At 43.7% G+C, this 19,572-nt stretch overlaps 1 protein-coding gene across 2 annotated transcripts in view; it reads left to right on the top strand.

Moving 5' to 3' along the window:
* Window positions 1-3,651: 3,651 nt before the first annotated feature.
* SLC12A4 (solute carrier family 12 member 4) overlaps window positions 3,652-19,572 on the top strand; it is a 47,371-nt gene continuing 31,450 nt past the window's right edge. For both annotated transcript variants that reach the window (XM_066557179.1, XM_066557178.1), the window contains exon 1: window positions 3,652-3,925. In XM_066557179.1, the coding sequence (XP_066413276.1) occupies window positions 3,652-3,925 (274 nt within the window). The remainder of the gene's footprint in view (window positions 3,926-19,572) is intronic.

Here is a 19,572-nt window from a genome sequence, read left to right as displayed (position 1 = left end):
AGCCTTTGAACAACACAGTTTCTACTGTGGAAGAGCACTGACCTTTCAGCTGGAAGCTTTACCTGCTTAAGGTGGTTCACAAATATCCAGTGGCTTACTAATGAAGAACTGAACTGTGCCTTTGATTACATGATTTGCAGTTAGGACCAATATAAAAGCAGTTTCTGGTTGTGTATCAGAGGGGAGATGATGAATTTGCTGATCTTTAGGCTGCTGATTTCACTGATGCTGTAAATGTAAACTAGACTACTGAAAATACAGACCTTTTCTCTTCTAATAAGATTCTGCAGAGCTGAACTCCTTTTTCTTGCTGCGAATCCACCAGGCTTTTTTTTTAGAAGTGCAGTTTTTCTCTGTTGATATTGGAGTGGAGTGTGTAGAAAGATTAAAAAAAAAAAGAGGAAATTAAAATTATTGTCTCTGCTTTTTGTTTTCACTGACCAGTCTGTACGTATATGAAACCATAATCCCAAATTCTATTTAGCTTCGTGAAAAACAGGTAATTTTCATCCCTTTTATTTAATGAGAAGATAGCAGTGCTGTTTTCAGGTAAATACTGTAGTACTGTAAATCATCCAGTTTCATTCCAGCATCATATTCATATCAGACAACTTTTGATGGCCACTCAGAGTGGCCATTCAGAGTAACAGTCACTTATTAGCCTCACCAAAAAAAAAAAAAAAAAAAACCCAACAAAAATCAATCATCCAGGCTGAAATTCTGTTCTCTTAAAAACCAGAAGCTAAACAAAGTTGATCTGGGTAGATAACTTCTCAGCTCTAAACAGTCTTTCTGCAAGTCAGTAAAGACCCCTTGTCCTTAGACAAAAGAAATATTTTTGCTTCAATAGACTTGAATGGTTTCCTAGGGCTCAATTCTCTGCTGACATTTGGATACAGCTTCCATTCCAGAGAAGGGAGTTGCTGGTACATGTGCATGAGCCTAAATTTTTTTAACTTTTTCTGCTCATGGGTTATAATTTCAGTACCACTGATTCTATGATACTAAAATGTTCTGTGATGGCATAGACACAGTTTTGGTGCCTAAAGAGCAGCGTCTCCTTGTCACATCTGCTTTCCAAAGCACCCACTTTAATGCTTCTTCCTGAATAAGCAGGACTCCAAAGACATTACTTTGGAGACTTATTTCTTGCAGTCCCTGCCTCCTTCTTCTAGGCCAGCTTACTTAGAGCAGACACTTTCACTCAAAAGCTTTATAAAGTGGAAAAGAGGAAAGAAGACTGAACATGAACAAACACGCTTAATGGTGAATTAGCATCCTGCCCCTTTTCTATATAAAATTATTTGTCCCCTATCAATTAATTTTCCTGTTTTCTTGATGGCGTTTATCTTGTTAGGTCAAATGTTTCATGAATGCTAATGAAATGTAATTAAACCATTGAGGGTAAAACAAAAAATGCTACTTTTTGGCTCATTGTTCTACTTTCCTCTGGGGGATAAAATTATTGCTTGCTCAGAGAAATTTCAAGTAAAACTTTATAGATCTCAGGGGATCACATTTGCAAACATGCTCATTTCAGGGTTATTGGAAAAAAAATCTCAACCTAAGTCTTCAAGAAACTAGGAGTTTTCAACAGAGGAAATTCTGTTTTTTTTTTTTTTTAAATCTCCTCCAAAACTGATAAGGCTGTTTACAGAGATACACACAGCCACATGAAGATCCTTGTTGTTTCCCCCAACAGAGGTAAGTGTCAAAAGTAAAATGTAGGTTATATGAAAGCACAGGAGTCTTAGAAGTCTTTCCACCTGTCTGATCAATACCAAGAGAAAGAATTACCCTGACTTGCCCCAGAGGTGGTCCACCAGCAACCTTGTGCTAAATGAACTGAGAGACCTGTATCCCCTTGGCAGCAGTCACTCCACAGCATGGATCCTTCACGTTCATTTCAAATCCCAACTAATTAAAAGCAGACTTATTAGTCAGTTCTCGTGAACAAAGCATTCTCCCTCATGTTTGTCTCTCTCCTGCTCATTACAAATTTTTCTTCCTGTCAGTGACCTGGGAGGTGCTTTTTCAGAAAGACAGGACATATTCAGAAAGCTGGGGGTAAAGTGGAAGCACAGGAAAGGTGCAGCCTTAGTCCCTTCCTCTGCTCTAAGCTTTGCATCCTCCTGCAGACTCCTGTGTGATCCAAAGACAAATCTTATATCTGTGCTGGGATGTCGTGTCACTGTACACCCATTTCTTCATTAGGGAATGTTTCAGTCTACAGAAATCTACAGAATTAGTTACTGTAGATTACTGTAGATTACTGTAGATTACTGACACTCCCCAGTAGAACACACAAACTGTTTTGCAGTTTTTTCCTGATGATTACACAACACATCAAAAAGAGATCCTTCGACTGTCAAGACCAGCTTTCAAATGCAGACAATAAATGGCATTTAAACTCCACGTGAAGGCCAAGATACCCGCTGTTGGTGCCAGCTTCTACAAATGTGAAGGCAATATCTAATTTTGCTCACTCGGGGGGTGGGGTGGCTTCGTGCCCTGAGCTGTACGGAGGGGATGTCACCGCTCTGCCTCCAGAGTGGGACCGAACAATGGTGCCCCCGGCTCCGCAGCCCCGTGTGAGCGGCAGGGCCACACTGCATCCGTCTGCTGCCGTAGCAACTGCCTGCTTTGCATCCAGCTACCGACACCCCCGGGCCCGGCCCGCATGCAAATCCGCGCTCCCCGCACGCCCTCAGCGCTGCCATCTTCCCCGTTCCCGTGGGCTGGCTCCGCTTGCCACGTCCCCGCCGAGGGTTTCGTGTCGCCGGAGCGAGCACAAGGGAAGCGCTGCGCTGCCACGGCAGCCACAGGAAGCGGGGACAGCTGCACACCGCCCGGTACCGGCACCGTGCCCACCGCCCGGTACCGGCACCCTGCACACCGCCCGGTACCGGCACCGTGCACACCGCCCGGTACCGGCACCCTGCACACCGCCCGGTACCGGCACCGTGCACACCGCCCGGTACCGGCACCCTGCACACCGCCCGGTACCGGCACCCTGCACACCGCCCGGTACCGGCACCCTGCACACCGCCCGGCTCTCCGGGTACCACTGCGCCTTCTGCCTGTCCGCCAGCACCACGCCGGGCTGGAACCCGTGATATCCCTAACTAGGGATAACTACCCGTGATATCCCTAACTAGAACTCTCACTGCCCGGCCCGGCGGGGCTCTCGTGTCCCCTGCCCGGGGCTCACTTGCTGATGCTTGCCCGCACCACCCCGTCCCTCCAGGCGCTCCTGGACCACCCTAACCCATCCCCGCCGCCGCCCTCCGCGCATCGCTCCCGCCTAGCAAATGGCGGCGGCGGCAGGGAAGGGAGCCCGGGCCACGATGGGGGGGAAATTTCCTCCCCGAGGCGGCCCGGCAGCGCCCGCAAGGGAGTGCGGCGGCGGAGGGCGCCCGCCCCGCCCCGCCCCGCTCCGCTCCCGCCGCCCCCGGGCCCGGCTCCTGTCATTATGAATGCAGGAGGAAGGCTTCCCCTTCCCCTCGCCGGCCTCGCCGCCTCCGGCCCCTCCTCCGCGCCCCCGCTGCCGAGCGCGGCCGCCCGGCGGAGCGACCCCCGCCCCCGCGCCCGGTGCTGGCGCGGCGGCCCCGGGGGCGGCGGGATCCGCACCGCCCCGGCGCTCGCACTGGAATGGGTGGAGTTGAGGAGCGCGGTTTCCTGAGAGGAAGTGACCGCACGGGGCAGGAATGCGCCGCCGGCTCCGCGCCGCGTCCCGCCTGCCTCGCCGCGGTGCCGCGGGGAGCCCTCTCCGCCCCGCCAGCCATGCCGCACTTCACCGTGGTGCCGGTGGAGGACAAGCCCCGCGCCGAGTACGACAGCGTAGAAGGGCTCAGCTGGGTGGACTACCGGGAGCCGGCCGCGGCGCCCGCCCCCGGCGATTCCTACGACACCGTCAGCTCCGACGGTGAGCGGGCACGGCCGGGGCGGGGGGCGGCGGTGCCCACGCTCCGGGGCTCGGGGAGCCCGGCTCCCGCCCCGCTGCCGCCGGCTGCGGCGGAGACAAAGGCGGGGGCGCTGGCGGTGCCTGCCGGGCTGCTCGGGGCGCCGCGCCCTGGGGAGGAGCCCCCCGGGTGCGCCGGGTGGCGGCGGCTCCGCTGTTGCCACGGCCGGGACGCGGAGCCCGGCGCGCCGGGGCAGCGCTGCCGCCCGTGTCAGCCCGAGGACCGGGCCGGGCCGTGCCGAGCGGGGGCAGCGCAGCCCGGCCGGCGCAGCCGGGGATGCCCTGGCCGCGGGGTTCCCCAGAGCCAGCCCGGGGTTCCCTCCGCCCCCCCCGGCGCTTGGTGATAGCCCGGGGCGCGGCGGGGAGCGGGGCTGGCCCGGGGTACAGCTCTTATCGGTGCTCCCACAAGCTGCCTTCTCCAGAGGTGATAAGAGTGCGTGGAGATAGGCTCAGATGTTTTCAGTGCTCCACTGCGAAAATAAACGGGTGATAGAGAATGCAGTTAAATTAGCCGAATTTAACGGTGTCCGCTTTGCTTGTTTATATCATCTTAAAAAACGCGGCTGCCCTGCAAGGTCTCTCTCCTGCAAACCGGGCCCTTGAATACTACAGCAAGTGCTTTGTGCCTCTGTGGCTCTCTCAACCGCTCCTGCCAGGCAGAGCTGCTGCTTTTTCTTGGGGGGGTTAAATTATTCCAATTTCAGAAGAAAATCACGTAAGTAGGAGGGGATTTTGGGTGGTGAGAAGTACATTCTTTAACTAGGCAGCTGATATGAGTGCTCAGCCTGTCTTGGTGTTTTGCCGTGACTTTTAGATATAAATCACTTTAAATACAGTGAGTGTTTCTAGTGGGAATGTGAAGGACACTTAGATTTGGGCAGTACTATGGTCCTGGTACAAGGTTGTTTTAGCTCTTTGTGCAATCTGTTCCTTTTTTTTTTTTTTTTTTCCTGCCTTGGTTATGTTTAGCATTCTGTAACCTTTAGGAAGAGGATCTTCCCATGGGTTCATCTGGTGAATCTGACTTACCCTCAGTGAATCATGAGTGACTCTAGGCAACAAAAGACAAAGCAGTAAACACCTGATCCGATCTTCCTTGCCTGTGCAGTCAAACTTCTCAGACTGCAAATGTAACTGAATGTACAGTAATCCCTGAAGGGAGCCTGCACGCCTCAGGCCTGTGCTTAAGGAAGGCAACAGGGTTGTTTTGCTGAGTGATACTCAACTGTCGTAAGAACCAAGTTCAGTTCCTGCCTTGTTAACTTGCTCATTTCTCTGAGAAAATGCTTTTCAGTCTCCAATACTTGTGCATTGGGAGTTTCTTTCTTTCTTTGTATCATTTTCAAGGAAATTTTAGATTTTGCAGACCAAGTAGCTTATATAGCCCTAATGCCCGTTCTTTCCATGCCTGGTGTGGGTGTTTTAGGGTGATGAAAGGGAGGTGCTTTTCCCAAGCTGTCTGTTACTACAGACAGAGGCACTTGCCCTAAAGGCTGTGCAGGGCCTTTAATTTGTTTTGTAAAATAGGACTGGTTTACTCTCAGGCTACTTACCATGCAGTCCCTGTGTGTATGAAAGTAACAGGTGTTTTTTACCCGTCTCAGCAGGTCGAGGTGGACACCTGGAATGCTTTTTCCAGTAGCTAGCTTTGGCCATGGGTTGGTAAATGTGGCTTGTGGAAGCTGCTACCATGGTGGATAAAGGAAGGCCAACTCAAACCACCTCTTATTTAGGTATGAGGCTGCCTGTAGGATGTGTGCAACCAATCCACTTCAGGATACCCACTCAGCTCCTGTCACAGTCCATCACTCACTGGCAGGCTGTGGCCTCTAATGTGCTGCTGTCCCAGCTGCAGTGCACAGCCATGCTGCTGGAAGTTAGCTGAGTCTCTCTATTTTAAAGCTGATAAATATCTAGTAATTTCTCTACTAATATATGGTAGCTAGGTCTGTTTTTGTTTGAACTCTAACTGCCTTCCATTTTTTAATTTACTTTCACAGTAATTAAGTATTGTTTCATATCCTCGGGGTGTGTGTATAAAGATACGTGTCTTGCCTACCTGTCCTGACAAGCATGTTCTTCCTCACTAGCCTTTTCTGTTTTTCCCTGGGTTTCTTGGGTTTGCAGCTCTGTAGAGGGGAATTTGAACTCAGTCTTGTGTTATTCCTTTCGGTATTGGTGCTGGGTTTCTACATCCTGTGCAGTTACCCTGGCCCCTCACACAGGGGGTGTTGATGATGTGACACAGCAGAGGTAGCAGCTCCTATTGAAGGCAGAGTATCTCAGAGCTGTTCAGCACTGGCTGGAGCCTGCAGACTGGAGGCAAGAGGGTGACCCTGCAGAGCCTTCTGTGGCAGCTGATTACAGGGCTCATGGAGGGATTTGTTGGTGTTGGGGATGCCCCTGACTGGAGATAAGATAAACTGTGTGACTTGAGTGCAGGGTTCAAGTTGTAGCTTGTGGCCTTACCCAAGTGCACACAGTTGTTACTGGCACATGGGTGCACACAGAGCTGTGCCCATGGTCCAGCTGTCTGTGCCATCAAATAGCCCCACCACAGGCAGTGTGAGAAACTGGTTGCAGTTGTTCTGGTGAACCTTCTGCTGGGAAGATTTTATTTTGTCATCTTGCTATTCAGAACCTGATTCCAGGACTTGTTTGGATTGCTCAGTTTGGTTGGATTGGTTGAGGTGACTCAGTAAGGACATGGCCCTTCCAGAGTGTGGCCATGGCACTGTAGCTGTTTATAGCTGCTCTCTAACAGTCTGCAGGCTGTGCTGTGCAGTACTCCTTGCACGATATCTTAGGCTGTTGCTTATGATTCTGGTGGATTCTTTTTTTGGGTTTGATCTTTTTACCACTGCCTTCATTTGTCATATCTCTGGTTTTGAAGGCTTTTTTTTTTCCTGAATTTTGCTTTTTTTAGGACATCAAGTTTCACATCTGCAGATGTGAAACTGTTCTGCAACAGAATTTATTGTCAACCATTTCCATAAGAAGGCATTAGTCAGTGTGCAATAATTTAGCCTTGTCAGATAGTTCCAGTGCTTGCTTATGAATAAAATCAGCCTTTTATTTCTAAGTAGGTTCCACTGACTGCCACTGCTTGTAATAGACTTTGACATCTTTCATTTAGAAAAAGAAGTACAAAGAATTATCCTGTGATCCTATGATAAACACGTGAGCCCTTCTTTATGGATCGTCAGGGATGAGAAATGTGAATTTGGCATCCCCTCTGTCTTTGAAATAAAGCCAGCATATTAGGTTGGGTACACAGGGCAAAAAGAGGGACAGTGGGGTCTGAATAGTGTTTAAAAAACCAAATACACTTTGCTTTAATAGAAATCTCAGCTCCACAGTCATTGTGCACCCAGTTAACCAAAGTGTGGCAATGTCATGTGTCCTGTGGGAAGTTATTTATCTTCCCTTGACTTTTGTGTGGAAATGAGACACTAATCAGCTTGGTGTCACTAACTAGCCTTGGTCAGCTGCCACCCTTGGTTTTGCCAAGGAATTGCTCTGCTTATGTTCCAGTTATCACATGGCTTCCTCCAAGCCCAGAGTTCTCTGACTAGACTTGAGACCTTTACCTCGAGCTTGCATTCTGTGGCAGCGTGCTCAGGGTTCTTGTGCAGCAGCAGATTGTGCTGCTCGTTTGCAGTGAGCTGCTTTGGAAAGTGTGGGTAAAGTTCTGGTGTGATAGCAGCGTGCTCTTACTTTAAACTTCCTGGTTCACTGCTTTAATCTGTGGTAACTTACTGTAAAGATTTTCAGTCTTTTGCAAGACTTTTGCAAGCTCACATGAGATATGTCTGAAGATACTTTTAATGGGGACACATAAATCATTCAAAAATTCTTCTTCAAAGTGCCTAATTCTTACATGTAGGTGTTTTGGCCAAGTTCAGAGATAAGATAAAATTAGTCACGTAATAAATTAGACAGTAGGGCTAAATAGGACAACAGAAACATGTCCAAATTTCATTTAAGTTATCTTAAGAACTTCTGCTGGCAGCAGTGTGGCTAAATGGCACTGTTATGGTGGTCATAGTGGAATATTTTTGCATAACCTCTGTAGCACAAGCGTCTTCAGCATTTTTTGTGTTGCCTAAAAGCTGCAGAAAGGTCATAGAGGAGGCAGCCTGGGGTGGAGTTGAGGCAGAACCTCTGAATTGTTTCAGAGAAAAGAAAGTAACCTGAGAATAGCAATACTGATGTCAGTGAACTGTCTTTTCTGGTGGTTTGTTAATTGTTCTCTTACTGAAAATGGAATGGAGACTGTGTATTTTTCAGTGTAGTGGCATTTTGATGGGAAGGGGTTTATTTTTCCTGTTGTGCTGGCATCTGGTTTCCCCTCTGTGAAAAGTATGATGTGTAAATTTAGAGATATTAAAGGTGTCCTGTCAGTGCTAAATATGTCAATATTTATTTCTTTTCAGAAAGAGTACCTGTGGGATCCACAGCAATAATTGATTTTCAATGCACATCCTGAAAGAGGTCTTAGCAGCAGGGTCATACTTTAGAAGTCCTGGAAGGTTTTTTGTTGTTAGGGCTTTTTTCCTTTTCTTTCATTTTTTCTTTTTTTTTCAATTCTTTTGCTTTCTGTTTGAGCAATCAGCAATTAGCACAGTGATGATTGCAGTGCTAAATTCCAGAATGCTTTTCTCAGCAATACAGGTGCATAGAGAAGTGGACTCTTGCTTCAGACAAGGAAAGATAAGAGTTTGGCATGTGAAAAATGAGAGTGGAAAAGTGCTTTGTGACATAATTAGCTGTTTATAATAGCTGGGTGGGTGAAGGAGGTGGTATATACTTCTTTATACCCTGGAATCAAAGGAATTCTTCTGAGGAGCTCATTTTCCTAGAGCCCATGGTCTATAACTCTGTTTTATTTTATTGGCTTGTAGTCTAGTAAGGTTTAATTTGTTAAAATGCTTGTCTAGGAAAACAAAAAAGTTCTTGTTGCTGCATAAACTGCTACTTTTGCTGAGCATGTCTCCTACTTCTTCTAATTTGTGCAGTGATTAGGGCTGAGCTGAGAGGCTGCAGCTGTCCAGTACCAAGGGGATCGTGGTGCCAGCTGCTGGTGAACAGGAGACCTAGCTAAATATAGGAAAACATGGGCCTTTTTGTGGGTTCTCTGGTATTTCAGTTATTTGAAAAAGCTCTGGGAAGAATCTCTGTGATATGTCTGAGTGATGTGAAAGCAGCTCCCCTACCCGTGTGTGCATGTGTCTGCATGGTGCAAAACCTAAGGAAAGGTTGTTGAAAAAACCCAAAAGAAAAATCTGCAGCTGGTCTTTTGCAGCTGCAGATTTTTGGTGTTTTGGAGAACACCTGCATTAGAAGGCCAAGCAGTTGTAGAAAAGAAAATCCATGAAAATACATGGATTTTCTAACTAATTCTGTGCTTGCTGAGCTGCCGTTCCAAACTTGAGTTGAGTCCAAGCTTGGGAATATTTTAATAGTGCTGAAGTGATATCTCCTATACAATCTCTGAACTTTTCTAAAGAATTTTAAGTACATTTTTGGGTGTCTTGTGTTTGTATTACATCTCTCTTTCATGTATAAAATTGATCTGTGTGTGTTATTCAATTTCCCCTTACAAATTTCTTGTGTTTCTCTTCCTCAAAGAAAATAGTGACATCTGCTTTCTTTTTCCTGCTGTGACAAAATTAAAGCATAAGTTTTTGCGTGCTTTTTAATGTAAATTTTAATTTTGGCTTTTGCTCCAAAGTTCTGTGTAGAATGAAGACTAAGGTAGTTTGCAGTCTCATTGACTAGGAAATGTGGCCAAACCTAATAAATTTAGCCTTGTAAATGTAGCAAAACCTAAAAATGTAGTCTAATAAATGCTGTTGGCTGAGGTTGGAACAACCACCTTGAGAAAGATCAGAGTTAGTGACCACTGCCTTGTTTTGAAGTGCAGGTAACAGCATGGGGGATACCCAGTGCCACAGGGAGAGCAAAGCTGCATTTGGTGACTTTGCCCTTCCAAGACCAAGTTAAGGATTTACATCTGTTTTTGTTTGTGATGCAACAAATAATGTGCAGATTGCTTTAAATTACGGAAAAATTGCTACTAGCACCAACACATGGAGCAAGATTTCTTTGATCAAAAGATCCATGTCTTCAACTTGTTGGTTCGACGTTGTGCTTTAAATATTTGTTCTGTGACCTGAATTACAGAGAAGATAAATGCACCATTTTAAGACCTGGTTTAAAGCCTATTTGAATTACAATTTAGGGGTGTTTCCTTTGTCTTCAGTAACCTCTGAATTGGAAATTTTGCATCTCTTAATTGTGCTAAGCTGATTTTTATTCTCAGATAATAAAATTTCAGAGGTTCTTTTTTTGTTTGGTTTAGTAAAACCTCTTTCTTAATTATTAGTTTTCAATAGGCAACTGTTTAAATGCTGCCAAGTGATCCCTTAGCAATGGGTAGTACTGTTCTTGTTCTCTCAGTTGAGCTGCTTTGGATGATTTCTTTCAGCATATTTGGATTTTGTCGTGCATGGAGGACTGAGCATCTTTCACAGTGGCTGCTGTAGCAATTGCCAAGCAAACAATATCTTTGTTTTAAGCAAGCAACATAAAGTACATACACACAAAAATTAGTCTTTTCACAGACTCAAATACATGACAGTTAAAATGTCTGTCTTTAAATTTAAAAGGTCTAGACAAAAATACAGCCCTTACAATGCATGTAGGATAAACCTCTGGAATTTGAATATGCCAACATTTTGTATACTGTAACTGTATATATATATATATATGTAACTGTCTCTGGAGGTTATTTTGTAGCCTGTTTACAGCCTATTTGTTCCCTGTAGCTTTTATTTTAAATGCTATTTCACAACTGTCACTTCTGAAGCATATAAAGAAGTTCTTGGAGTGAATGGAGTAGTATTTTTTTCCTAACAGGCTTTTAATAGGGCTTTAGATTTTGTGGTGGGTTCTAGGTATGGCTTGGAAAAGAAAGTTGTTTACTTTCCAGCAGTGTTAAATCATGTCTGAGCAGCAGAGGTACAGGTCAGAACAGATCTGGGAATACATTTTCTCAAATTTTTGTTGCTGTTAAAGGTACCAGATGGAGTTCTTTCTTAATCATCTTTTGATCTTCTTTGTTCTCTGTAGGACAGAGAGATGCAGAATAAAGTGCTAATTGCCCCAAAAAGCTTTTACTCAATTAGCTGATGGATGAATGGGGAAGTTTGATAAGTTGGCACTTAAGCTTTGCTGACTGGATGCAGCTTTAGACTTATTGGAAATACAAATGAAATGGCATTTTGCTGAGCAGAAGATGAGAGGCCAGTGCCAGGCAGGGCAAGGGGTGAGGGAGGAGGTGGCTGGGGGTGCAGAAAGGGTGATCATCATCCCACCTCTGTGTGATGGTCACAGTGCTGTGCCAGGAGGCTCCTCTGTCTAAGGCATGGTCAGCATTTCCACAGGTATTCACATTTTGGGTTTGCCTCATGTCTCCTGGGTTTTTGGCCCACAGGTCCATCCTCTTGAATGCAGAATGCTTAATTTGCTCCTTTCTCTCCACCCAAGTGACCTGCATTGTCCTGGAAACCCAGCTCTTTCATCGATTGGCACATGATCTGTCCTGTCATGAGGATGCAATCCATCGATTGCTTCAGAAGGAGAATCAAAGCTGGGAGCTGCTGCTGGAGGCTGGCTTGCAGGAATTGTGTAACCACATCCTGGCAGAGCTGGGTGTAGGGCAGAGGCGCTCTGTGCTGTGGATAGGTTCAAGGTAATTATGCCTCAACAAGACTACATGGGATTTTTTCCCTGCAGTCTAATTACCAGCCTTCAGTTTCATCTCCTACCAGTAGCCAGCAATTTCTTCTGTTTATCTGAGGGATTAGGAACATCATTCAATCACTGCATTTACCCTCTTATCATGAAGCAGACCATACAAGCTTCTGACTTTCACTTCCATGTCAAAGGGAAAAAAGGATTTTTATGGTGTGCCATTAGAAGCTGCTCATTTGCTGAGTTAAGAAGGGCAAATTTGTTGAGACTTGCTCTTGCATGCTTTGCATTGCTGATTGCTGCAGTTAAACACAGTTTTTATGCCCTGCAGTATAATTGTTTTCCATGAAATTATCTATAGCAATGCTACTTTGTTTTATGACCCTGTCTCTGCAAGCTGAGTAGCCCTGAGCTTAGTTACTGTGTGCAAAGTCCAGCTCTGGTCAGATCTGAGTCAGGATTGGGGGTAATTCTAGAGGATGGCAGAGCTGCTGCTGTCTCTGATGGAGGACAGCACATTACTGTTTCTCTTCTGCCTTCCCTTTGCATTCAGGAGCTTTGTCTTGCTGATCCCCTTCTAAATAGTACAATTGGTCTTACTTTTTTCTACTACTTGCTGTAGTATCTATTTGTGTCCAGAACTGACACAAAGGTACAAGTTCATTAATTGTCTTGCAGATCTGATTTTAGAACCTTCTGCTCCTGTATCTTTTGGGCTTTGTTCTGCTAAGGTTTTAACTGTCCAGTCTGTGAATTCACAATGTGAAGTGTTTGGCAGTAGTGCCACTTGGCCACTCCCATCCCCTCAACAGCATCCTTTCCTTTCCTTTTGATTCCTGTTTGTGTTTTGCACCCTGTGCTGGGGCATGGCTGCTTTGAGAGCATCACAAGCCAATCCTTGCTTCAGCTCCTGCATGACACTTTTACCTTGTCTTCTTTGTCTAGGCCAGCACAAAACCACTCACTCTTGATGTGTTTCTGTGTTCCAGGAAATCTGGTGACAATGTCAGGGGTTAATTTCTGACACATGGTGGCCAGTCATGAGAGGAGGTACAGTTGAGCCATGTTTGGTAAATCCCAGTTCTGTGTAACCAGACAGTGGGATGATTATCTGCCTTGTGTTAAAATGCCTTTTAGCACACAGGCAAGGAGCTTTAAAGCTGTGACTCAAGGCAACACAGAGAGAATTATTTAATTGCAGTATTTTGCCTTTGCCCTTTTAAGACACTGTATTGTAGACTTTTTGGTCGAAGCATATATTTAGCAGGAGCAAACTCACTAGTCTACATCTTGGAGTGTTTTCTGACTTAGATTGTGTTCAAGTGCCTAATTCCTGACTGGTGAAGCAGAAAAGTGATCTAATGTTGCTGATTGCTCTTTGAAGAGTTTCTCTAAGCTATTGTGTTATACCCACTTTGCTCTGGTGCTCTTGCAAACAGATGAACTTTCTGTAAAATGATGGTAAAAGCCACTGTGGCTTCTCCAGATATCTGACATCTGTGCTGTGCTGCACTGTGGGAAACGTGTGCTGCTGTTCTGTGAGACTTGTGGGCTCTTTGTAAATGTGTGTCAAAATATTTGTATTTAAGAAGAACAGTGGTTTTCTCTTTATCATGGGCAATGTCAGAGCTCTCTCCACCCTCTGAGATGTTCAGTGGGAAGGAGTGACTCTTTGCTTGGAGAAGTATCATGCTGATTTGTAATTTCTCTAAGTATTATGACCAGAGTTATAGTGAGTTTTGGCTGTTTGTAGCACTTCACATTGAAAGGTCATCCTTGGATTTGCTTAACTTTTTTTTTCTTTTTTTTTTCCTTCTCCTTGAAACACCCTCCCCTTTCCTTTTTCCTTGGCTTAAAAAAAACCAAACTCTCATGAACTCTGTTTCCACATGGAACGCAGTATTTCTCAAATGGAAGAAATATCTGATGTTCAGCACTTTCTGTATGAGTTAACTGACTTAAAATCAGTCACATTCAGGGTTTCACAATCAGCTTGGAAGTGGCTACCAATGTCTTTCTGCTGTCTTCCAGGAGTGGATGATAGTAGATAGATATCTGTGAATGTACATTGTGTAATATGCAATACACAGAATGTACATGCATTGAAATGTTCAAAGTAATTAAATCTTCTTCTGTCATTTTCTGCATCTCTGGAGCAGATTTAGCATCCTGGCTCTTACCTTATTTCTTTCCACTTGTTCCCTGCAGGAAGTTTTTTGAGCTGGTGGCAATACTGGCCTTTATGGTCACTGTTCCCATCTGCTTTCTCTCACTCCATGGTTTGTACCTGCACAATTGTTTCTTTGCCCTGTGTTGAGCTGGAGGAGGGAACAGGTACATCCAAAATAGTGGTGTGTGGTTTTGGGCTTGTTTTTGTTGTTTTCTCTTTTCTGCTGTGAAGCTATGGTCAGTTGCACATGTGTAGGGCTGAAAAGAATTTTCTGTATTTGGTCTCAGAAAGAAATGTGAGTTTGAATTGAATATTGCATGGAATCTGCATACTGGTCTCATAGATGTATGTTGCAGTCTTTCAGAGAAAGTGGAAACATTTTGTAGAAAGACAAGAGGCTTTTCCTGAGGCAGGGAAAATACCAGAATGCTGCTCCCTGTGTTTTGATAGAAGGTGTGCTGTATCTGAGGTGCCCTCATGCATGTGAAGGGATGGAGTTTCAGGGAGGATAATCGTGAGAAATGGTTCTGGAGCCGTTGCACATGAAAGAACCTCTGAAGTGGATTACAGTGAAATAAAGGTTGTTTTTACAGTGGGATTTTTGTTTCATCTGGCAGTGACAGGTTATCAGGTTATATTATGAAAGCTCCCAAGTGATGTGAGTTCCTGAATCCAATTTCTCAAAAGTGCCTTGGCATCTTTAATTACACAGGTATTCCTGGTGACTGCACCTACCTCATCATGTAGCAAGTCTTAGTGAGGGGTGTGCTGGTACGCAGAGCATCTCCTTGTGCATGGGCAGAATGGTGGGGGCTCTGGGAATTATGAAGTGCTTAGAATCAGTAAGTTAGTATTTCTTGTGTATCTTATATAAACCTCCCATTTCATCCTGCTGTTTCTATTTTTTTTTTTTTTTTGTGATCTCACATGTGGTTCATCCATTAATGGGTCATCCTAGTCTAATGTATTGAAGATGGAAAGAAACAGATCACTGTTTTCACTTGAAAGCTGGAATGCCTGCAGGGCAAACGTCACAGAGCTCCACTTTTCATGGCACTAGCAGGTTTAAAACCCTCTCTGGTTCCACACTCAGCAAGCAGCAGATTTGTGGCACACTTTTCTGAATAAGTGTGCAAACAACTGCAGTGTGCCTCTTAACTGTGGCTGGGCTTGGATTTCACAAGCAGCATTTTCTCTAAGATCCTGATATTTGTGTATTTTCTTGGTGTTGAAAGGATTATAATGCCAGGATTATATCAGTGTCAGCTTAACTTTCTGTAAGGACCTTTTGCCTCTTGGAAGAGATCAGTCCAATTCAACATTGCAGCCAGCACTTTGTCATAGCAGGTAGAAACAGTTCTTTTGGAAATACAATATTATTAAAGTTGTCCAATCCTCAAGACTTCACAGAGGAAGCATTTACTAAAGCATGTGCTAAGAGCTGGAAGACGAATAATGGTAAATCAAGTTACTGAAAATGTCAAAGAACTGTTGCTAAAGGGTAAGTGTTTTATGTTGATATTAGCACTTGCAAAGAATTATAAGCGTTCTGCAACTATCAGTGTATCTTAACTGAAAAATAGTCATAATGCTTTCTGAAACACAGGATTGTTAAATTGTTACATCCTTTGAGTTGTGTAGGGTCAGACGACTTGATGGGCAAGGCTGTTCTCTAATTCAGTTTTGAAAAGTACAGTAGAAGTCTTCACATGTGTTTATCTAGGGATAAATCCAAGATCTGTGCTTAATTGTATACTTATTTTTGTACTCTGCTCCAGCTTATCTTTTGCATAGGATATTGCCTGGGAAAGTTTTGGCTGTTCCTTTCAAGCAGAGCACAAGCAAGTGCCATCTTTTAAATTCTGAACTGGTTCAGAGGAATGGCTATATTATCAATAATAGAGCTTTTTATTTTAGTTTTTGGGTACAGTTATGCTTCGTTTGTGTCACTTTTATAGGTGCCATCACTGTTGCTGATGATAAATGTGTACTGCAATGTCGTATGTAATAAGTCTTAAGAATCACAGCTTTACTAGTTGGGTAAAATCCAGTGAACTCAAAACTATATTGACAGTGTCAATTAACAGTGAAGTAAATAGTGTTATTACATAGCATAATAATGTTATAATATACTGTTAAAATGAGCATGGATGTCAATAGTTTGGTGTTTAAGCTGCAGTTTCTGATGGAAATGTGTGTCTGGAGCAGACAGTGAGTGTTCAGTGTTGCCAGTGAAACTGATTTTTTGTGTTTCAAGTACAGAGGATCTCAAAGCTCTCCAGGGAAAGATCTGTCCTTTCATTCTGCTGTGCTTTCCTCTCATAAGCCTCATTGTTGCGTGGGTTCTTATCTAGAGTGACTTTGGCCTTTATTTTGATAAAATACTGGGTCAGCTGGGATTTTACAGCTTGTGCTTTCCTCCACGTTCAGTGAAAATGACCTGGTAGCCCAAGGTCTTGTGTGAATTGGCATTAAAAGATTTCAATTGGTTATTTCATTACCAATGCCTAGCTGTGGTGTGAATGAGTTTTGTCTAACTAGATGCAATAGTGATTATTTCCTGTTTCTCATATTTCTGATGTAAATATAATAATTCTATTAAAAAAATCCCCACACCTAAACCAGCCCAGCCTCAAAACAAGAACTTAGTGGAGTTTTCAAAACATTTTGAGAAATGTTTTTTTCTGAGCTTGGAATGTCTCTTTGCTACTTTTGTTTTTTTCCTACTGCAAAATAAAGGAATTATTGTTTTCAGTTTTTGAAAATATGGATGTTAAATCATAACTTTGTTTTTTCACGAAAAAAGTGCTTTGGGTACTACTGACTACTTTGTAGCTAAAGGGGAAATAAGTATTTCTTGTTATCAGATCCTGTAATGTCAGCAGCCTGTTCTGCTGCCATAAATGAGTTTGTAACCAGAATTCTCATTTTAGAAATTCTTTGTGTTTCTGGCTAGTTGTGTGTTATCCATGGAGAAACAAGTATTTCTAATAGGCTGCCTTTTTTATTATTGCTTAAATTTATCTTTATTTTGGACTGCTGCTGATGTTGGATTAGGATTTTTGCTAAATTGTTGAAAGTAATTTAAGAAAAGAAGCAATGTCTGATTTCTGTTAATGAAATGTCAAGGTAGTAATATCTGCAAAAGCATAATAGTGCATTGAATTATTTGGTATAGCCTCACGAATGAACCAAGAAAAATATTCCATAACAGTTCTGAGAATGGATGAGTTTTGTTTAGTCCAGCCACATATGGGGCACCACATGAATAGAAGCAGACTTGGGATGTATTTGAAATCAAATTGTTGTCTGCATGTTTCTTAGGTTATCCTAGAATGGGAGTCTCTTGGTTTACTCCAGCAGCACTCCTGAGTGCTTGGCTGCTGACATTGGAGATACCAGGGTTCTTGGGCAGCTTGTTGAGGGTTTTCTGTTTCTCAGCAATTCCCAGACCTGCAGGTGCTGACGGCCTGTGAGTGATGAGCAGAGCACCCTGAGCATCACACAGCCTTTGGGAGGAGCAGTGTGAGCATGATCCTCATTGACATCTGGGAAATGGTGTCTCAAGAGCTGTTAAAAACAAACCAAACCCCCAAAGTGTGATAAAAATGGGCATGGACAGCTTTTTGTATGAAAAATTTATCCATAAGGCTGTGAACAAATGCCCTCAATATAACCTGACTAATAAAACCTGATTATGCAATGATTTCTGTTTGGAGCAATCCCATTGTTTCTCCATTTTTTTTTCCTAGTAGAATACCTACCTTGGGTGTATTCATTTGCTTCTAGGTCTTGTGAGAACAGTTAAGTGCAGCAAACCTATTTTGATTTTGTGCTCAAAAATCAAAGTAAATTGTGTCTGAATTACCATTTGTGTAGAAATTTGCAGAACTTACTCACACATGAACATCTGAGAAGCACAAATAAGTCAGAACAGAATTAACTTGCTTTCCAAAGTGTGATACATTTTGCCTGTCCTAAAATATCTGTAAATCAGGGTTTTATTCAGGTTAGGCTCTCTTTAGAGGTAATTTGCAGCGTGTCAAGGTGCATGCACAGGAGGGGCACTCCAGGGGTCAGCTAATTGAGCCATCTCCTCCTGAGTGGGAAGTGAGCCTTTGTGATTAGTTGGCTTTAAGAGCCTGCTGTTAGATTGCTCATATTAAGGGAAACCTGCAGCAGCTACTTGGGTATCAACTCTGATTTTAATCTTAGATTCCAGTGTTACTGGTAGATTAAATATTATAAGTATGATTTTTTTTTGTTGTAATTTAAAAAAAAATCAAGTAGCGTTCCCTGTGCATGAAAATGGCTCAGTTTGTGCCCTTAACTATCACAGGTTTTGTGGCCAGTAATACCTGTGAAATAGTATCTGAATAACTGCAAAATGTGGTGTTAGCTGCTAGACAGGCTATTTCATCACAGTGTTTGTTACTGTGGTGGACACAAAGGAGCCTGTACATGTATAGTACAATTACAAGTGAGATACTAACTCTACACTGCTCCAGAAATTAAATTACATTGAGGGCAGGAGTGTTGGGCTGTCCTTTGAGCTGGTTTTCTAGGAAATACCTGCTGTTTTTTGGTTATCAAGGGGTAAATAAACCAATGTGTTTCTTGGTCAAGCTGAGCATTTCAGTTCCAGCTCTGACTTGAACTCTGATTTGCACTGAAATTATCTGAACAAATTTAGTCCCTTACTTAAGACTTGGTACTTGAGGCAGGGAGGGTTGTGGCAGCCCTGCATTCCACCCTCACCTGTGGCAGCAGTGTCTGGAGCTCTGTGCAGCTTTCTTGCCTGCAGAGTGTGTTGGAGGCTGTGTTCCTCCTGAGCCTCTGCCAGCTGCCATCAGCTCAGCTCTGATGTGCCTGGAGAAGCAAAGTGGCAGAAGTTTCTTAGCAAAGTTCAGCCCTCTTCAGAATTTGCTTTTTCTGAAATGTTTTAGCCTTGCTGTAGCTTGATTGGCATTGCTCTGTTCGCTTGGTTATCTGTGTGGGTCAGACTAAAGCAGGGCAGGCTCTGTCCATCTGTGCCTTCAGCACGTCTTCACTTGCCAGGTAGATGAAGTTTCCATAAGTAGGTGAGCATTTCTGGGTTAGTCATGTCCTGATGGCAGAGTCTGTAGTTTTTTAAAGATGCACTAATTTCTGCTTCTTTATCTGAATGTGATGAAGTGGAGCAGTGGTGGTTTTTTTTTAAGGGAGTTTAGAAACTGGCAGTAGAGAAAAATAAAACCTTGACAGGTCAAGTCATGCAACTGCTCTTGCCACCTTCTCAATGATTATTTTAGTCTGGCAGAGTAGACCATATCATTGTGAAGCTTCCTGGTCTTTTCTTTACAATATTGTGTAAAGTATGTATCACTGTGCCGAATTGTTCAGCTTTCATTTATGCTCTCTAATCTGTCTTTTAGTTACTTTCATGTATGTCTTTTGTTTGTCATTCTCTCTAAATTCTGGATTTCATCCCTCAGTTACTTAAGAAAACACAATGGCTTGCACAAAAGGCTTGCATTCAGCATTGTCAAGCAGTGAAACTGTGTCTGTCTGGCTTAATCCTCTTCCAGAAGGAAAGCAGTAGCATGAATAGTGTCCTTCGTGTTCTTAATACTTTGTAATTTTATTTTTCTTTAGTAAAGACAACATTAGCCTTTTGGAGAAGAGCAAAGTAAAACCAGTCAGT

Source organism: Molothrus aeneus, chromosome 11 (genome assembly GCF_037042795.1).
Source record: "Molothrus aeneus isolate 106 chromosome 11, BPBGC_Maene_1.0, whole genome shotgun sequence".
NCBI lineage: Eukaryota > Metazoa > Chordata > Aves > Passeriformes > Icteridae > Molothrus > Molothrus aeneus.
Note: the sequence above shows the minus strand (reverse complement) of the source record. Positions and strands in the feature narration are given on the sequence as shown.